This window comes from Schistocerca nitens, chromosome 2 (assembly GCF_023898315.1).
Source record: "Schistocerca nitens isolate TAMUIC-IGC-003100 chromosome 2, iqSchNite1.1, whole genome shotgun sequence".
Lineage (NCBI taxonomy): Eukaryota > Metazoa > Arthropoda > Insecta > Orthoptera > Acrididae > Schistocerca > Schistocerca nitens.
The window spans coordinates 464366385-464387183 of record NC_064615.1 but is presented as its reverse complement, the minus strand read 5'-3'; the positions used below and the strand labels follow the sequence as shown (position 1 = coordinate 464387183).

At 45.4% G+C, this 20799-nt stretch overlaps 1 protein-coding gene across 1 annotated transcript in view; it reads right to left on the bottom strand.

Moving 5' to 3' along the window:
* Positions 1-20799, bottom strand: part of LOC126236360 (E3 ubiquitin-protein ligase ZNF598) — an 84848-nt gene that overhangs the window by 37167 nt on the left and 26882 nt on the right. The window contains exons 5-6 of the mRNA XM_049945592.1: positions 5130-6377; positions 4685-4980 (exon numbers count right to left, since the gene is read on the bottom strand). Coding sequence (XP_049801549.1) covers positions 4685-4980; positions 5130-6377 — 1544 coding nt within the window. The remainder of the gene's footprint in view (positions 1-4684; positions 4981-5129; positions 6378-20799) is intronic.

Here is a 20799-nt window from a genome sequence, read left to right as displayed (position 1 = left end):
GCAGAAGGGAGTGGAGATGGCTAGCTCGCATGCTGAAGCAGTCGCATAGTGTAAGCTCTGCTGTAAATTTTACCATGGCAAAATGTCCACTTGAAGTATAGGTGTTTATCAGAGTAACACAATTTTCTCAGCATATAAACTTAGTTTAACACATACAGTCACAACAATCCTGTTTATTTTTGTTATAAACTGTGACAGTAGCACTCCAAGCAGATATTTCTGAATACAATACCAGATGAGTGCAAATAATATTGTACATATGGATTTTTAACAGTTTTCACAATAGGGAGCGTATGTAGTGCCATAAAAAATCACAAATAACTAAAAAATGATACCACTATTGTCTTTGTTTATTTTCCTGAGGACCCTGGGAAGTACAGTTCAGTACATTACGGGACAGTTTATTTACAATTCTCTTGTCATCTACAGATTTTTCTGAAGAATGTCAGTTTATTTTAAGAACAAAAAATGAATAATAAACAGTAGAAGACTTGACATTTTGCAGAAAGAAGATGTATATCTACTCAACAATGTTTTCTACACTACACTTAAACTCAAATAAGTAAATGTGGAATGGAGGAAACTTGTATGGAATGAAGTACCTTTATTATTTAACATACAAAGTAAGACACCACAACTGTAGCTGAAAGAAAAAAAATCATGAGATGTGATAATCAATTGTCAAAAGCCATTAAACCATTTCCAACACAGAAGAAACCAATTCCACAATTGCTGCTACACCTGAGCCAAAACCAGCAAGAATCTTACACATATTCACTCAGCCACTTTTGAAGCAAAAGTAATCAGTTTCACAGAAATATTTGTACATTAGAAAGTCATGTGAAGTATAAGAAAGCGAAAATCATTAGGTTTGACACAAAATTATGTTTCAAGGAAAGTGCTTATCACAATAAGAAGACAACAGACATAGTCCCTTCCCATGCATGAAATATGTGTTTATATTCTCTTACTTTCAGCAGAGTAAGCTGCAGTCACACACATATTCATAAGTATTTCTTCATAAATAAATTGTAGCTGTTGTTCAATCAGTGAGATTCATCTGTTTTTACTTTTACTTAACGACAATTATGTCTCTCGATAATTTACTAATGCTTGGAATGCATAAATATAACAGCAATTCCTTTAATTCAGTAGAAAAATAATTAAAAACAAAATCTTACAGCTGACTGTCTAGCTGCTAGGTGTGCTAGTTTTGTTCCAACTGCCCAAACCAATAACTTGCACAGCAGTAAATGTTAAGACTGTGATATAATAATGATTCTTTCCTATATGCATCACATAAAGCTATATTGCTTTTCTTTGCTCCATTGCGGAGATACCTGAGTAACTAAATGGCCCAAAAGTGCAAACATTTTTGAGTGATCCTTATCCACTCCTTGCAGTGTTCAAGGTTTGTGATCTTCACCACAAACACGACTGCCTTCGCATGCTTCCATAGAGAAAAATCTAATGGACTTAAATTTATAGAACATGGCAGCCACTCCACTTACACACACTACAACCTATCTAGCTCCATGGAAACTGGGAATCCAGGTATGCACAGACTTTTAGCCTCTAATGGAAGTGGGACATGAAATGGAACCACCTTCCCATTTCTATCCTTCCCATTACTATGTGCAGATCTTAGTGTCTACTTTCGGTTTTATGCCAAATGTTAATCAGATCTTAATTATGCATTTTCTAGCGAGACAGAATTATTGATATTAATTTTAGTGGTTAAATCTTTAATCTTCCATTTCCAAAGATGTTAATGTTTTGTAAATTGTTTGTTCTTTGGGGGCGATGTGTTTTGGAGGAAGTTGGAACGGCAGTTGAATGCACATGGCTGGTGTGGATGGAACGGCTGGACAATGAAAATGTTTTGTATTTTTCATTAATAAACGACGATGACTCAAAATTCTGCAGATTATTATTGCAACATACACATATATAAAGACCAGCTACAGTAAGACCAAGTATTCTCTTTCCTAGAGGAGCAGCCTACATCCAAAGGAATTTAGGTTAAGTATTCCTTAACCAGCAACAAAGAACCGTGTGCGGTAAGTGCCGATATTACTATTCAATGCAATCCTTAACATCTGTAGTAACTGGAATGCTTCCCAAGGTAGGGGGGACATTTCAGACATCAGTGTGTAACAAAAAGTTGGAAATATGCCATCTTCAGATAGCAGCAACTGCAGATAACAAACTGCTGTTGGTTTACTCCCAATAAAGAAGGGCCGAGCAATAAAAGAACCCTATATTCCATAAAAAATAAGCACTTTTAATGTGCCAACTATCTTTGATTGATCATACAGTGAGTGTTGACATCTTAGTAGTATTTGCGATTTTGTTTATTTACGTCTCTGTTTGTACAGAAATTAGCTTCATCTGTGAACAGTATGTCATAGAGCAAACAACAGTTTTTGTCCAGCTTGCATGTCCCTCTTTCTGCAGACTGACCCAAACGATCTGGATCGTCCTCACTAAGATGTTGTAACATTAAAATTCTGTAAGGATGTCATTTGTGTGCGGCCAAAATTCTCACCGATGTACAGGTGAATGTAGTTGCCTGTGAGATGTAGCAAATTCTGTGGCCTGGACTCTTACTGAATGATATAGTACAGTGATTGAAGTTTCACCTGTAGCTGTTTTCTGTAGCTGGTTTCTATCACTGGGCTTTTTGTTTGCTACTGAACCAGTATCACAGAATTTGATGAGAAGTTTCATCATCATACTGCGGGTAATGTGTGGTCTGCCTGGGAGGGGTTGATCGAAATCCCCTAAAAGTGGTAACACCATGAGCTTTTTGTAAACTGTAAGGAAGAAATATCACTCAACTCACGAACGAATAAAGCTATGCTCAAACAAATGGCACAATTGAATTTCTTTTCTATCTCTTTGTGTGTTTGCTGCATTACACAACCCATTTTCCACTTGAAAATTAAGAGTTGCATTCAAAATGGCAGCCTCCAAAATTGCTGCCAGGCATGATTAATTTCATGCTACATAGTAAGAGCTCTAAATGATGGTGATTAACACACACACACACACACACACACACACACACACACACACACACACACAAAATACTTCTCCCATAACCTATCATGGCTGAAAAATTCTATGAAAAGCTACTAATGCAATTAGGTACGTACAGGCCAGATACGAACATGGAGTAAGAAGAAAGCTGAGCACGCAGCATATAAAGCTATTTGCCTTACATAGACAGCTAAGCAGAATTTGACATGGAAGTTCACTGTCTCTAAAGAGCAACTAATATATAAGTAATACGATGCAGTCAAATCTTATTGAAGGGGTAAAACAGATTTATTAATAAAGTAGTAACATAAAAAAAATCTTTAAAAAGTATGACCTTTAATAAAAAAAGAGAGTTACTTATTGCTATGAATAATTGCAACAAATAAATGGAAGATTTACATAAAATAAGAACAAAAGATTGTACGAGCTTAAACCTATCATTAACCAAAGGTTAATTTACTAGGACTGGTCCTATTGTAGGAAGTATGCTCTTTACTATCTACATCAAATTGGGGGGAAAACGGGGTGGGGGGAGGGAGGGGAAAAGCATTCGTTGTGGAATTTATACAATGGTGAAATTTGATGTTCATTTTTGAAAAAACACTCAAGAAACTTTAAGAATGTGTGATGATGTCCATGTTGCAGTGTGTTCCATGCAAATCATCACTTTTGTTACTTATTACAAATAACAACGATACAGCAACGAAAGTACACTTTAGGACCAATACTTCTGCACATACTTCAAGATTTCTGCTTAGTGTATCAAAATTTGTTATTACAGTTAATGTCATATGGAGAAAAAAATTTCATGTACTAATATCTTCATAGCAAACATCGCCTTAAAAGCCTGCTCTGCCTCAAGTGAATCTCTAAACACAATCTAAGATTACAAACTGAGTAACTGTAGGTACAATCGCAGTTGTCAATCACACTATCTCACTGAGATTTTACCTTTGCTACCCAATCGATCAAGCCTGCTACAAGTGCTGGATTGACAAATCAATAGTCTAAGGGCAGTAAAAAGCCCATACTAAGATCCTGCCCTGTCCAGCATTCTTTGTAAAATCAATCGAGGAGTGGAAGGTAGACCATGTGATTGCCTCCCACATCTGCCTGCAGAGATGCTTCTGAATCTCACTCCCCCGTGTCTGGGGCACCCTACATGGCATCTTTCCCCACCTCGTCTCTTTGTAACATGTATCTGCCTTTTACTCTACTACTCAAATTTCAGCCCTGTCATATCACTGTCTAGAGGTCTGTCTATACATTCCTGCCACCAATATCACTGGTATGTGGAATAATTAACATCCTTCCTGAATAGTCACATTGTAGTCCAAATCTGCAACCAACACAGACTTCTCTTGGATTTTATGACTTTCATTCACCCCTGGCAATTCACTTCTTCCGCTTTGCATACACCCCACTCAAGCTGTGCTGTACAATACATCTGCTCTCAGTAATTTTTGGTTCGAAGTTTTTGTAAAAGGCTTTGAACATCAAATGAAATTTGTTATTAATTTCTAACCATGATGAAGAAGACCAATATCATCAACTTCAAACAAATGTCACAAAGGTAAGTTGCAAATACCTAGTCTCTCTAAATACACATCACCAATTACATATATTTAGCCAGTGTGATTACCTGCTGTTTCGTTATGTCTGGCAGCAAGAGAAGCAGTTCAGGAAATATCTCAGCAAAAGTTTGTTCGCCTGCTGCTTGGGCACAGGCATCATAAAACTCTCTGGCAGTCAGTGTCCCTCTTCGGAATTCGGCAGATCGACGCAAAAAGGTATCTAAATCAGGAACTGCCTCAGCTACGCGGGCTACCAACTGCCTGTTGCGGTGATCTGCCCCAGGTGGTGGTACAAATTTGTGACCCTCAGAGGACTGTGCACTCACTGCGTAGCTCCTCCCACTACTGCTTGTGAACGTCAGACCTAGAGTCACAACAAACAAACAGATAAATCAATTATCAATGTAAGGTAAACGATATATATTCAATGTCATCCTGAGTTAATAACAAACACACAAAAGTAAAAAAATAAATAAAAAGCGTTTCAGTGGAGATGTAGCAACAATATCTTACCATTGCTCTCAGGCACTGAACTGGGAGCCCTCGCAACTGAACTCAGTGTAACAGAAAAACCAGGTGGTGGTGACAACGTACTGTGGAAACCAGGCGGTGGAGCTGGAAGGCTGCCTCCTGTTTCATTGGCAGCATTGAGACCAGTAATGAGCAGTTGCGACTTCTTTCGCTCTGGTGCACTTGTCGCACAAACTGAAGCAGTAGCAGAATCTGTAGAGTCATTCACATTTCCATTGATATTTGACTCTTTAGTTCTGTTATCAAGACTCTGTTTTTTTTTCTTAGTACCCGAGTCCTGCTGGTTTGCCACTTTGCAAGGACTGGGTGGTTGATCTAAACTAACCTGATTTGTCACACTTCCTTTTGGTTTTTTCTTTTTGGACTTTACCTTGACAGTTCCCAAAGACACAGATGCAGGTGCCCTGTCTTCTTCATTGTGTGCAACAGGCCAAGAAGTCGGCATAGGAATCAGAAGTGATGAGGATGCTTTCTTCGCTGTTGCTCCCGTAGTTTTAACTATTGAGGACTGTCGAGGGTGCGGCTGTGACTGTGCACGGGACTGTCGTGGGTCACCATTGGACAAGTTATTCACAATAGGTGAAGACCACTGAGAGGAAGTGTCACTATGGCGAACTAGAGCTGGAAAATCTTCTCTCGGTGTGCCAGATTCTGCAGGAATTGGTCTGGAGCCACGCGAAGTTGACAGTCGAGTCGTAAGTGCTCCATCTGCGCGCCGATTTACACTGATGGAGAGATTAGAAGCAGATGAAGGCCGTTCCCCATTTACACTCACACGCACAGTCTTCCGACCTTGTGGACCAGAGGTTCCACCTGACGATCCACTATCTAATGCGGGGAAATCTTCTTCCCTCAGGACAGGAGGACGCCGGGGTCGGCAGACAGGAGGTGGAGGAGGAGGTAGAGATCGCACTGTGACGGCACCAGAACTGCCGCCGAGCACTGGAAAATCTGCAGCAGCGGGAAGTGGTGGTGGAGGTGGTGGTGCAGCAGCACCTTCATCAAAGCCCATCAGTTCTCCACCGCTATCTTCAACATAGCCACCAGTGGCACCACCAACACCACTGCTGCCACCACCCCCACCACTACTGCCACCGCCACCACCCCCACTACGAGGACCACGTCGCATTGCATTAGGTCTGGGGGCCAAAGTGAATTCTAACTCCAGTGTACGTGCTTGCTTGAGGGCCGCTCGCCCAAGACTCCGACCGTGTACTGAAGCACGGTGGGCTGAAACAAAACATTGGACTAAATAGTTTTATGCATAAAATTAATTATATTCACACTAATAATACAGCACAACATTCAGAATATACAGAAGACACGACATTGGTTGTTTGGGAATAAATTCAAGTACCCAGACTAATAGTTACTTTTTTTCATTGTTATGGTGGCGGTCTGAACAAATGAATATTTTCACAGAAACTGTTAAATTACTAATTATGTTCCCGTTCCCGTGACATTCGTTACTTTCAGAAAGTATGCTCAAGTTCATATAACATTTACTATATCCATTAATAATGTGCATTGTTCTTCCTATCTTCCCATTTTTAGATCATTCACATAATCCCACTATTATAACCCGTCTTACTACATGTCCAACACCTTTTTCCTGACTACTTTGAAAGGGAAGAAAAGTCATTAAAAGTGATGTCAGCAGGAAGTTGGGAAATGAATGGAAGTCGGGAGCATATTGTCAGAGGTCTCCCAGTTGTATACAGAAAGCTGGGCGTCACATGTGTAAGGTCAGTGCGACTATTGTGTCAACATCACAACATGGTAGGGAGATAACATCTTGACGACTTTACACAGGGAAGAATCATCTGGAAACTGGAAGAAGAATAAAGTGCTGTTAGAGTAGCCCAGGAGTTTGATATTGCTCACAGCACTGTTCTACATGCACAGGGAGCATTCCAAACCACAGTCACTGCCATCTGAAGGAGAGCAGGTGGTCGACTGTAGTCAACTGCAGCAGCAGATGACTACTACATTGGTCCCAGCCAAGAAATGAACCACGTCAAAAAGCAGGTGGAATTGCAACCATGTGTGACAAGGCTGGCAGGCACACAACATAACACTCTACAGTGGCAAGGTGACTGCAGGGGTATGGTCTCTTTGCCAGATGACCAGTACGTTGTGTTCCACTGACATCCACACATCTGCAGCACTGGGTGCAATCGTGTGTCAAGGGCATAGGAAATGGGCCAATGAGGAGTGGGGTCACATACTTTTATCTGATGAAAGCAGATTCGGAACAAGACAATGTTAGGCAAATGGCCAGGCCTGCCTATCCCCCTGGCTTAAATCCTTTTGAGTATGTGTGGGATGTGTTGAGGAGACATTTTGCAGTATGTCCACATACACAAACAACCATGCACCAGCTACCAATTGTGCTGGTGGGGGAATGGAATGTCCTACTCTAAGAACTAATTATCAACCTTGTTGCCAGTATGGGAGCTTGCATTGTTGTCCATATTGATCACAAACTCTATTAAGAACCATGTTCCGCTTTTTGTAATGTCCAGGGAACCATTATAAATCCGAGTTACTTCAACTAATTATTGTCTTTGAAGAAAAGTGTCATTTATGTTCATCTCATTGCATACTGCTTTCAGTTATATTCTGTATTACACTGCAGCTGTTCCTTCTACATATGGTAGAAATTTTATTGAGCTGTTACTCAACTATGACACATCATGTGAAGGTTACTCTGGTCCTTAAGTTTTGCACACCAGTGTGTGTGTGTGTGTGTGTGTGTGTGTGTGTGTGTGAGTGAGAGAGAGAGAGAGAGAGACTTTAAACTTCTTATTAGGATAAAACTATTTGCTGGACTAGGACTCAAACTTAGAACTTTTTTTTTTTGGCAACACTCTTGCAGACCAGTCTCCAGCTCCAGTGCTGCCAATACCTCTTCTCCCATTTTCCAATTACAAAAGAGCTCTCCTGCAAACCTTACCAGACTTTAACTTCTGCAGTCATTTATTTACCTATAGGTAGCTCAACAGGTAAGAACACTGCCTATGAAAGGTGAAGTTGAGGGTTTTAATTCTCATCCACAATCCAGTTTTAACTTGTTGGGAAGTTTCAATTCACTTTCTGCTTTACAAACTTATTTCTGCTTATCTGACAATGTTTGTGGGTGCTATATGAATTTCTCAATCAGCGAACATTCAGTTTCTATCAAATGAGATCATTCAGTTTCGTTCATAATTAAAAGCAAACTGGCATTATGTATACAGCCACTAAGTAGGGTAAAAATGTCAGCCTTAAACACCTAATGTGCAGATAGATACAGACGTGTTACAAAAAATGTTTAATGCATTCTTTCATGTGATTAGTAATCCACAATCTTACATTATTGCAGTTATTTTTCCCCATCTTGAAACAGGGACAGGAATTTGTATCACTCTAGTCGCAAAACAATGGTGTAATTACTGACTACCCCTTAAAGCATCTTGACAAGTACTGGCCTCCCTTTAACAGATATGCAAATCTAAGTTCTGTTAGTGTAAGGATTATTCCCTGCGAGTGTAGCCATTTGGTTTAGCAGTTTAAAGAGTACCTGTAAATGTTGTCTCAAACAGTCACTACATACCCAAAATGAAGTCACACATGACAACCATAAGTGAACTTAATTTATTTATTTTTTGCTGCTATGCCAGAACAACTGGCCTAAATAATAATAGATCAATGGTTTATTTACAAAATGAAATCCAGTTGGAATAGTATTCAGAAACAATTTTGTTTTGAACTGAGTTGAGTTATATTTGCTATTCCATTGAATTAGCTTACAATTAGTGTTTTTTCAAAACTGCACTAAAACCCATAAATTCTTAATTGGAAAAAATAATGAAAATGAGACTGGAGTATTTTTGCTGTACAATCAGTAACAACAAAGAAAATAAACAATATAGAGACAGTTTTTCCAGCTCTTAATGACAGTTTTTATTCCTATATGTAAGACATTTACTTCAATGACATCACTTACATTTTTAACTTTAGACATAGCACATACAGAACTGTAGAACAAACATATACAGTAATTTCGGCTATAACGTAAAAAGGCGAGTCAATTCTTATCTGAGGATCATAAACTGGCTTGGAACCATAAATCTGAATTTCACTGATGAAATAATGAGCAACAGGGCATATTGATACATGAATGAAAAATGTGCGCATGTATGAGAAAACAAGGTTTGGATCGAAACAGTAGTATGTGAAATATCTTCTGCCACACATCACATGGTCTTCCAACAGGACAACACTAATAAACACCATATTTTTGTTAGCATTTATCCCATTTACTACAGTCTCCACTTTAATTAACCTTTGGTGTTCTTTCCTTTTATTTTATTTGACTTTGCAGCTGGATACCCATCTTGTTGACATGCTTATCAGTTACGTAAGGGAGGAAAGTCATGTGCACCACCTGCCTGTGAATTATGTAAACCTTGTTCCACAACGATCTAATTTTAAAAGTTAGTGTATCATATTTTATAAGGCAGATGGTGGGGAACAGCTCAACAGTTGTAAACAATCACAGGAAACTGCTTAAACATCATCACACTCAGTCTGGCCAGTGCAATAGCCATGGTCTTTAATGCACCATGAATTTCAACATAGGTCTGGCTCATCATCTCAAAATAGCAAGCTAGCATACTGCACCTTATTTTGATCCTCGTGCAACACATCGGAACAGCAGAACATACTCCACTCCACACACCCACAAGAGAGGAGGGCGCGGGGCGGGGCTAAAGGGGGGGGGGGTGAGGGGGCAAAATGAAGGGCGTAGTGGGCAAAATGAAGGGCGTAGTGGGCAAAAGGAGGAGGAGGAGGAGGAGAGGCAGAGGGGGTAAAATGGGGAGGGCAGAGTGGGGTAAAGATGCAAGGGGCAGAGTGGGATAAAGATGAGAGGGGCAGAGGTGAGTAACAATGGGAGGGGAAAAGAGGGTAAATAATGGGAGGGAAAGGGGGTAAGGATGGCATGGGCAGGGCGGGAGAGGCTGGGTGGGGGGTGTAAAATGGGAGGTGAAGGGAGTAAAGATAGCAGGGGTAGTTGGGAGTAATGATGGATGTGGCAGAGGGGTAACGATGGTAGGGGAAGAGGTAGGTTGGTTGGTTGGTTGGTTGGTTGGTTTTGGGGTTTGATGGGGGCTAAACATTGAGGTCATCAGTCCCCTGTTCCAAACAGATATACTTGTAAAAGGCCTATACAATAAAAGCGTAACCTCTGCACCCAGAGGGAAGGAACACCAAGAGGTACAGAGCTAAAATGAACACCGCAATAACACAAAATAGAGGACACTTAAAAGAAGCACAGCAAATAGTTGACTAGAGTAAAACAGACAACAGTGGTTGATGGATCAGGTAAAAGGTCAGCCACTCAACTACAAATGAAGACCCTCCAGCTGGAAAGCTTTGATAGAGGTACCAACACAACTTGTTGCCATAAAAGACACTGTTTTGGTAACCACGTCACAATTTAAAGTCGCTGGAGTGGGTGTAGCCTGAGAAATCATGCGAGAGACCCCACACTAGAGGGAGTAATAAAACCCAGCTGCATGGATAAAACGTAAAACTGAGTCAGCTATAGAGGCATCGTCACCTAGAATTAAAGGAAGTGCAGCTGGTAAATTGAAGGACTGCTGCAAGGGGGCTAAAAGGGGGCAGTCCAGCAGAAGATGAACCACTGTCAGCCCTGCATCACAGTGACACTTGGGTGCGTTCTCACGGCGAAGGAGATAGCTGTGGGTCAAACGCGTATGTCCAATTCGGAGACGGCAGAGAACAACTGAGTCCCTACATGTGCTCCTCAAGGATGAGTAACATACGGCTGTGGACGACTTTACCATGAGGAGCTTATTTGGCGTGTTCAAGACAGACCATTCAGAGCTCCAGACATCGCGGACCTTGCAATGTAGGGCTGACCGGAGGTCTCTTTCGACGAGACCAAGCTCCAGGGGTGAAGAATTGGTGGCCTGCTTTGCCAACCGATCGACACGTTCGTTTCCTGGAATGCCGATGTGGCTCGGGACCCACACAAACATCGTTGAATGACCACACTCGGTGAGAGCAAAAACAGCATCTTGAATACCGCGCACCAAAGGGTCCTGAGAAAAACACTGGTCGACTGCTTGCAATCCACTCAGGGAGTCACTGCATATGACAAATGACTCCCCAGGGCAGGAGGAAAGGTGAGTGAGTGCACGATAAAGAGCAACCAGCTCCGCAGTGAAAACACTGCTCCCACAAGGCAGGGAATGCTGCTCAATGTAGTCGCCGTGGATGAAAGCGAACCCAGTGCATCCATCGACCACAGAACCATCGTTGTAGACTACATCTGCATCGCAAAACGAGGCAAGAGGAGCCAGGAATTGTTGACGAAGACTGGCAGGTGGAACGGAGGACTTGGGGTCGCAGGACAAATCCCAGCAAAGCCGCCAGCGAGGGAGGGACCAAGGAGGCGTAGAAGAAGAGGGCCGGAAGGATGGAGGAAGGGGAAAGGATTCGAGTGATGAGAGAAGGGAACGAACGTGGACCGCGATCGGGAGACCCGACCTAGGCCGTCGTCGTGGGGAGGGGAGTGCAGAAGATGGCAAAAGGAGCATGCGGTTTGGGTGGTCGGGTGAGGCATGGACGCGGGCGATGTATGACGCAAGCAACTGTTGTCGGCGGAATCGTAGGGGAGGGATTCCAGCTTCTACAAGAAGGCTAGCGACCGGACTAGTGTGGAAGGCACCTGTCGCCAGTCTGACGCCACAATGGAGGATCGAGTCGAGGATCTGCACCATTGAAGGTGCTGCTGAGTCGTACACCATACTCCTGTATTCGAGACAAGGCTGGACTAAGGCCTTATAGAGCTGTAGAAGGGTTGTTCGTGCAGCCCCCCAAACAGTGTGGCTGAGGCAGCGAAGGACGTTGAGGTGCCGCCAGCATCGTTGTTTAAGCTCGTGAAGATGAGGTGTCCAAGTGAGCTGAGCATCAAACAGCATGCCAAGAAAGCGATGCGTCTCCTCAGTATGAAGTTCATTGGCAAGGTAGAGCTCTGGATGGAGGTGGACCATTTGATGATGACAGAAATGCATCACTCAGGTCTTAGAGACTGAGAGCTGAAAATCATGGTTGGATGCCCAAAAATGTGCCTTATGGATAGCTACCTGCAGCTGCCATTCAGCGACACTGATGCTTGGGGAACTGTAATAAAGACAAAAGTCATCGGCATATAGAGAGGAACAGACAAATGAGCCCACCGCAGCCACAAGACCATTAATCGCCACCAAAAATAGGGGAACATTATGAACCGAGCCCTGTGAGACACCGTGCTCCTGAATATGAGCAGAGCTAAAATAAGTGCCAACTCTAACCCGAAAGGAGCGATTGGAGAGAAAATTCCGTAGAAAAATTGGAAGTGGACCCCGTAAACCCCATTCATGCAGCGTAGCAAGGATATTATGGTGCCAGGTGGTATCCTACGCCTTCCGAAGATCAAAGGAAACAGCAACTAGATGTTCTCACCGAGTAAAAGCTGTACGAACAGCCGACTCTAGCGAGACTGAATTGTCAATCGCTGAGTGGCCCTGACGGAAGCCCTCCTGTTGCTGGGCCAGGAGGCCCCGAGCTTCGAGGAACCACATGAGCTGCCGACTCACCATCCGTTCCAGGAGTTTGCACATAACGTTGGTAAGGCTGATAGGGCGATAGCTATCAACCACCAGCGGATCCGCACCAGGTTTCAGCACCGGGATGGTAACGCTATCCTACCAATGAGTTGGGAAAACGCCCTCTGTCCAGATGCGGTTAAACAGGGCGAGTAATTCTCCCTGACAGTGCGCCAAGAGATGGCGAAGAAACTGGTTGTGAACGCGGTCTGGACCTGGAGAGGTATTGGGGCAAACTGTAAAGGCACTTTGGAACTCTCATTCACCAAACAGGGTGTTGTATCGTTCCCAACAGTGCGGGCGAAACGACAACTGCATACGCTCAGCCTGCTCTTTAATGGCACGGAATTCTGCGCTGTAGCCTGCTGTCGCGGAACTACGAGCGAAGTACTCTGCCAGATGTTCGGCGATGACGATTGGGTCAGTACAACGTGTACCCCGAAGAGAAAGGCAAGAGACAGATGCATGAGGGCGAAAGCCAAAAATGCGCCAAACTCGCGACTACACCTGAGATGGGGAGGTGCGAGAACCTATGGTGGCAGCATGTCGTTCCCAGCAGGCCTGTTTGCTCCGCCGGATTAACCGCCGAGCCCGGGCCCGCAGCCATTTCAAGGCAACCAGATTCTCTCGGGAAGGATGATGCCGGTGTCGTTGCAGGGCTCGCCGGTGGTCCTGGATAGCTTCCGCAATCTCTGGTGTCCACCAAGGGACTGATGTAAGCCTTAGGGTACTTGAAGAACAGAGGACAGTTGCCTCGGCAGCAGAAACAATGGCCATAGTGACCTCGTCCACTGCCAAATCAATGTCACCAAGAAGCGGAGCAATGGCCATAGTAGCTGAGGTGTAGGCTGCCCAATCAGCTTCACGAAGAGACCATTGTGGAAGCCGGTCAGGGGGTTGGGATTGAAGAGAAACCAGGATAGGAAAGTGGTCGCTACCACAGAGGTCGTCGTGGACTCTCCAACTGAGGTATGGAAGAAGACCTGGGCTACTAAGAGAGAGGTCAATGGCCAAGTTTGTGCCACGAGTCAAGCTAAAATATGTGGGAGCACCAGGGTTAAGGAGGCAAATATCCTGCTGTGCCAAGAGAGCTTCAATGTTCCTACCCTGGCCCAAGATCTGGGCCCCATCCCATAAAGGGTGGTGGGCATTAATGTCCCCCAAAAGGAGGAATGGTGGGGGGACATGGGCGAACAAGGCAGCTAGGTCAGCAAGAGGGACAACCTCATCCGAGGGAAGGTAGAAAGAACAGATGGTAAGCTCCATTCCTGCCCGGATTCTAACAGCCACAGCCTCGAGAGCTGTGTGAAGTGGCACTGGGGCACTAGGAACAGTGTCAAAAACATAAACACAGACACTGCCAGACACCCTGTTGTATTCTACGCGGTTATTATAGTAACCCCGGTAGCCACAAAGGGAGGGGGTCCGCCGAACAGGAAACCAGGTTTCCTGTAGGGCCAGACATGTGGCAGGGAAGCGGCACAAAAGCTGTTTCAACTCAGCAAGGTGGTGGAAAAAACCACGGTAATTCCATTGAAAGATAATGGTATCCAACTGTGAAGACATGAAAGAACCTGGCAGGGATAGGTCACGCCTCAGAAGAGATCGCCGCCACCGAATGGGAAGTAGCCTGATCAACTTCCATAGGAGCTGCGGGTCGAGCAACATCTAGCTCCTGAGTGGATGCTAGATGCTCGACATCATCTTCAGGTGCAGTGGTGTAGTCCTTTTCTGTCTCTTTGTCCTTCTTTTGCTTTTTCTTCTTTTAGCTAGGGTCCTGTTTGTCCCTCGGTTTATCAGGCTGGGTGGGCTTTTCCGACCCAGTCTTATGGACCGAGGAAGACCTGGAAGCCCTACGGCCCTCAGGTGGTGGCTATTTCAGCCACTGGCTGACATCTGGAGGGGCAGTAACCGTGGAAGGGAGGGCACCAAGTGATCCCTTCCGCGCAAGGGGAGCTGGAGAAGGCGGGCACTTCTTCGGCGCAGAGGTGGGGACGGAAGTCCCCAAAGAAGGAGGGGTTGTTGCTCCTGAAGTTGAAAACAGGGGAGCAACGGAAGAGGGTGTTCCCAACTACCATGGGGCAGGAATAGACGGCCAGGCTGGAGGGCCCACAAAAAGCGGCTGAGCTTGGGGGCTCATCGCCAGGGATGGCGACATCAAAGCTGCTGCAGCATACGTCGATGAAATGCGCACAGGGTGAAGTCGATCGTACTTGCGTTCAGCCTCTGTGTACGTGAGCCTGTCCAAGGTCTTATACTCCATAATCTACTGCTCTTTTTGATAAACCGTGCAGTCTGACGAGCAAGGTGAATGTTTCTGTCCGCAGTTGACACAAACAGGGGGCGGCGAACATGGGCCGTTGGGGTGAGAGGCACGTCCACAATCCCGACAGGTAGGGTTGGCGTCACATCTCTATGACATATGCCCAAACCTCCAGCACTTAAAGCAGCGCATGGGAGGAGGGACGTAAGGCTTAATATCACATCGATATAGCATCACCTTGACCTTCCCGGGCAGGATGTCACCCTCGAAAGCCAAGATGAAGGCGCCGGTGGCGACCCTACTATCTTTAGGACCCCTGAAGACATGTCTTACAAAGTGGACACGCAGCGTTCCAGATTTGCACGGAGCTCGTCGTCCCTGAACCATATTGAGGCTCTTATGAGGTGTAATGGAGACTGCAACATCAGCGAGCTTGTCACAAGCAAGCAATGCCCGTGACTGTGCTGGGGATGCTGTCTGTATGAGGACTGCTCCAGACCTCATTTTAAACATGCCCTCCACTTCTCCGAACTTGTCCTCTAAATTTTCCACAAAAACTGAGGCTTTGTGGTCAGAAATGAGTTCCCATCTGTCCGGCTGCAAACCAGAAATCGAGGAGAATACGTCTCATCAGGTAATTCAGACCGCCGTTCCTCCCCTGGCGTGGGCAGGGAAGGGAATGATTGGGGGTCATACTTTAAAGTGTTGAACTTCCCTTTCTTAGAGACTTGTGCTTACGCACTATTCTCATTTCTTTTCATGGTGGTCCCTCGAGCAGCAAGGGGAAGGAATGTCCACCCAGACAGAGCCCCACTTGCCTGGGTAAGCCTAATACAACCGGGGGACGGCAGCTTCCCCAGAGGTCGTCCGCTAGCAACTGTTCTACCTCAACAGCCATGTGTCTCCTCAGCGTGCAGCACATCTTGAGATTGAGGTTTTTTTTATAGAGGTTTACACCATCCTCGTGACCCAGGCAGTTAAGCCAAGATCCCCGGGCTCTGTACCGTACAACATTCCACCATCGCACCTTACGGTGGTCATTAAAGCACGCTCAGAGATTACGGTATTGAGGACTGGTGGCATTTCCCAGTCCCCAGCTCAGGGACCCCAGGGTTGCCAAGCCCGTACCCAGCAACTAAATGCTGAGCCCCCTGAGGGGAGGGGAAGAGGGAAGTAAAGTTGGGAGGGGCAGTAGGGTAAAGATGGGAGTGGTAGGCCACCCCCAAGGACCAGCCACGAAGGAGTGCCCCCTTCATCACCCAATTCCACTCCTGACTGGAACAACTAAACCACATCCTTCTTCAGGGCTTACATTACCTACCTTCATGCCCTGAAATGAGGAGCATCATACCAAAGATCCATGCCATCCCTCCTAAAACACCCAACCTCAACAGCATACTAGTCCACCTCTATGCCACTCCCAATCTGAGCCCCTTGCCACTAAGATCATGTCCCTGTGGAAGACCCATGTGCAAGACCTGCCCAATCCATCCACTCAGCACTTCGTATTCCAGCACTGTCACATGCTTATGCTAACCCCATCAGAAGCTGGGCCATCTGTGAAAGCAGCCATGTCATACTAGCTCTGCTGCAATCATCACACAAATCAAACAATGGAAAATCCAGGATGGAATGTAACAATACGAGAGAAGGAAAGTTTCTACTCACCATATAGCGGAGATGCTGAGTCGCGACAGGCACAATAAAAAGATTCACACAATCATACCTTTCGGCCATTAAGGCCTTTGTCAGCAGTAGACACACAAACATACGCAAGCGCAACTTGCACACACGTCTGCAGTGTCAGAGAGCTGAAACTACGCTGCGAGCAGCAGCACCAGTGCATGATGAGAGTGGCGACTGGGTGGGGGTAAGGAGGAGGCTGGGGTGGGGAGGGGGAGGGGTAGTATGGTGGGAGTGGCTGACAGTGAATTGTTGCAGTTTAGACGGAGGGAAGGAGAGAAGGGGGGAGGGGGTAAGTAGCGGAAAGGACAGAAATAAAAATAAATTAAAAGACTGGGTGTGGCGGTGAAATGATAGCTGTGTAGTGCTGGAACAGGAACAGGGAGGGGGCTGGATGGGTGAGGACAGTGACTAATGAAGGTTGAGGCCAGGAGGGTTACAGGAATGTAGGGTGTATTGCAGGGAAAGTTCCCACCTGTACAATTCAGAAAAGCTGGTGTTGGTGGGAAGGATCCATATGGCATAGGCTGTGAACAGTCATTGAGATGAGGGGTATTATGTTTGGCAGTGTGTTCAGCTACAGGGTGGTCCACTTTTTTTTTGGCCACGGTTTGTCGGTGGCCGTTCATGTGGATACACAGCTTGTTGGTTGCCATGCCTACATAGAATGCAGCACAGTGGCTGCAGCTTAGCTTGTAAATCACACGACTGGTTTCATAGGGAGCCCTGCCTTTGATGGGATAGATGATGTTGGTGACGGATTGGAGTAGGTGGTGGTAGGAGGATGTATGGGGCAGGTCTTGCATCTAGGTCTATTACAGGGGTATGAGCCATGAGGTACGAAATTGGGAGCAGGGGTTGTTTAAGGATGGACGAGTATATTGTGTAGGTTCGGTGGACAGCGGAATACCACGGTAGGAGGGATGGGAAGGATATTGGGTAGGACATTTCTCATTTCAGGGCACTACGAGAGGTAATCAAAACCCTGGCAGAGAATGTAATTCAGTTGCTCCAGTCCCAGATGGTACTGAGTTACAAGGGGAATGCTCCTCTGAGGCCGGACTGTGGGACTTTGGGAGGTGGTGGGAGATTGGAAAGAAAAGGCATGGGAGATTTGTTTTTGTACAAGGATGAGAGGATGATTACTGTCAGTGAAGGCTTCAGTAAGACCCTTGGTATATTTAGAGAGGGACTGCTCGTCACGGCAGATGCGATGACCACGGGTGGCTAGGCTGTATGGAAGGGACTTCTTGGTATGAAAAGGGTGGCAGCTGTGGAGGTGGAGGTATTGCTGGTGGTTAGTAGGTTTGATATGGACGGAGGTACTGATGTAGCCATCTCTGAGGTGGAGGTCAACATCTAGGAAGGTGGCTTGTTGGGTTGAGTAGGACCAGGTGAAGCAAATGGGGGAGAAGTTGAGGTTCTGGAGGAATATGAATAAGGTGTCATCACCTTCAATCCAGATAGCAAAGATGTCATCAGTGAATCTGTACCAGGTGAGGGGTTTAGGATTCTGGGTTTTTTTAGGAAGGATTCCTCTACATGGCCCATGAATAGGTTAGCATAGGATGGTGCTAAGAGGGTACCCATAGCTGTACCACAGATTTGTTTGTAGGTAATGCCTTCGAAGGAGAAGTAATTGTGAGTAAGGATATAGTTGGTCATGGAGAATAGGAAGGAGGTTGTTGGTTTGGAATCCATAGGGCGCCTGGAAACGTAGTGTTCGGTAGCATTAAGGCCATGGGCATTAGAAATGTTAGTGTACAGGGAGATGGCATCAAAAGTGACGAGCAGGGCATGGTGTGGTGTGGTAAAGGGAAAGTAACTGTGGAGAGTTGGTCAAGGAAATGGTTGGTATCTTTTATATAGGAGGATAGGTTCTGGGCAATAGGTTGAAGGTGTTGGTCTCTGAGAGCAGAGATTTTCTCAGTGGTGGCACAGTAACTGGCCACAATGGGACGTCCTGGGTGGTTGGGTTTATTGACTTTAGGAAGCATGTAAATCGTGGGAATGTGGGGAGTGGTAGGGGTAAGTAGAGAGATGGACTCTGGGGAGACGTTCTAGGATGGGCCGAAGGATTTGAATAGTGACTGGAGATCCTGCTGGATTGCTGGAATGGGATCACTGTCGCATGGTTTGAAGGTGGAAGCACCTGACAGCTGACAGAGTCCTTCTGCCATGTAATCCTTGCGGTTCAAAACTACGGAGGTGGAGCCTTTGTCTGCAGGTAGTATTATAAGATCGGGATCATTTTTTAGATGGTGGACTGCAGTTCTTTCTGCGGATGTAAGTTTAGTATGCATGTTGAGGGATTTGGGGAATGATGGTGAGGCAAGGTTCGAGGATAAGAAATTCTGGGAAATTAACAGGGTGTGGATCACAGTTGTATGGAGGAGTGAACTGAGTTAGGCAAGGTTCAATATTGGTCTTTGGTTGAGTCTGATTGGTCGGGTTCGTGGCGAAAAAGTGTTTCCACTGTAGGGACCGCGAGAAGAATAGAAGATCTTTAACTAGTCCTGTATGGTTGAATTTGAGAATGGGGCAAAAGGTGAGGCCTTTGGAAAGGACTGATATTTCTGTGGGACTGAGGCTTCTAGAAGAAAGGTTCATGGCTGTGTTGCGGGCCTGTTTAGGTTTTGAGTTCTGTGTGGTGGTGGGAGGGAGTTTTGGAGGTTGGGGTAAGTGTAGTAGGTCTACGAGAGAGGGTTTGTCGGCTATGAGGGGGTGTGGGGGAGGTTTGGAGGTTGTTGTAGAAGTGGTGGATAGCGGTACTCTGAGGCGGGAGTAGGAAGTGAGCAGGATGGAAAGCTATTTGAGGTGGCGTTGTGAATGTTGCTCAAGTTCCTACAGGGCAAGAGTTGCCATGTGTGTTATGTGTTCCAGGAATTTGGGAGTACATAGCGGGAGAATTCTGCGGATGGAGAGAAGGTACTGCAAGAAGGATTGGACTTGGTTGATATGGTTTTGTAGGACTATGTTAGTGAGGGCTAAGGATTGGCGGAATCTGAACAGGTGGAGGTCATTGTGGAATGAGGGGTGGCAACCAGAGATGGGTAATTTGATGGTAAGTCCATTGGGGGGGGGGGGGGGGGGGGATTTCATGAGCCAAGCAACAACACAGGAACAGTATGTGGGACTGAGATCTGGCTAGGGATAAGGAAACTTTTCTGCATTGATGCAGATGGAAGGAGCAAGGATCCATGGTGGTGCAAAAATGTGAAAATACACGTAAATAAGTAAAATTACGTCCAAATTACACAAAAATACACCCAAATGTGTGTGAAAAGTACGAAATGGATGCACAGGGGGGTGGGGGGAAGAGATGAAACCTGAGGAAGACGACGATAATGGAAGGCAAAAGCTCACTAAAATTTGTGATAAGTCTCAAAGGTCAAAGTAGAGAATAACTAATAATTAATAAATATATGTATATTACTGTGGGTAGCAGGTTTGAGTGCGGATAAGTGTAGAGAAAGGGGACGGCAGATATGACTAGATGAGGTGGATTTAGTGGGTGCGAACAGGGACATTCTCCGCCAGGGTTTCGATTACCTCTCATCGTGCCCTGAAATGAGAGATGTCCTACCCACTATCCTTCCCACCCCTCCTACCGTGGTATTCCGCTGTCCACCAAACCTACACAATATACTCGTCCATCCTTACACAACCCCTGCTCCCAATCCCTTACCTCATGGCTCATACCACTGTAATAGACCTAGATGCAAGACCTGTCCCATACATACTCCTACCACCTACTCCAGTCCAGCCACTAGCATCACCTATCCCATCAAAGGCAGGGGTACCTGTGAAACCAGTCATGTGATTTACAAGCTAATAAGTGGACCACCCTGTAGCTGAACACGCAGCCAAACATGATACCCCTCATCTCAATGACTGTTCACAGCCTGTGCCATATGGATCCTTCCCACCAACACCAGCTTTTCTGAATTGTACAGGTGGGAACTTTCCCTGCAATACACCCTACGTTCCCATAACCCTCCTGGCCTCAACCTTCGTTAGTCACTGTCCTCACCCATCCAGCCCCCTC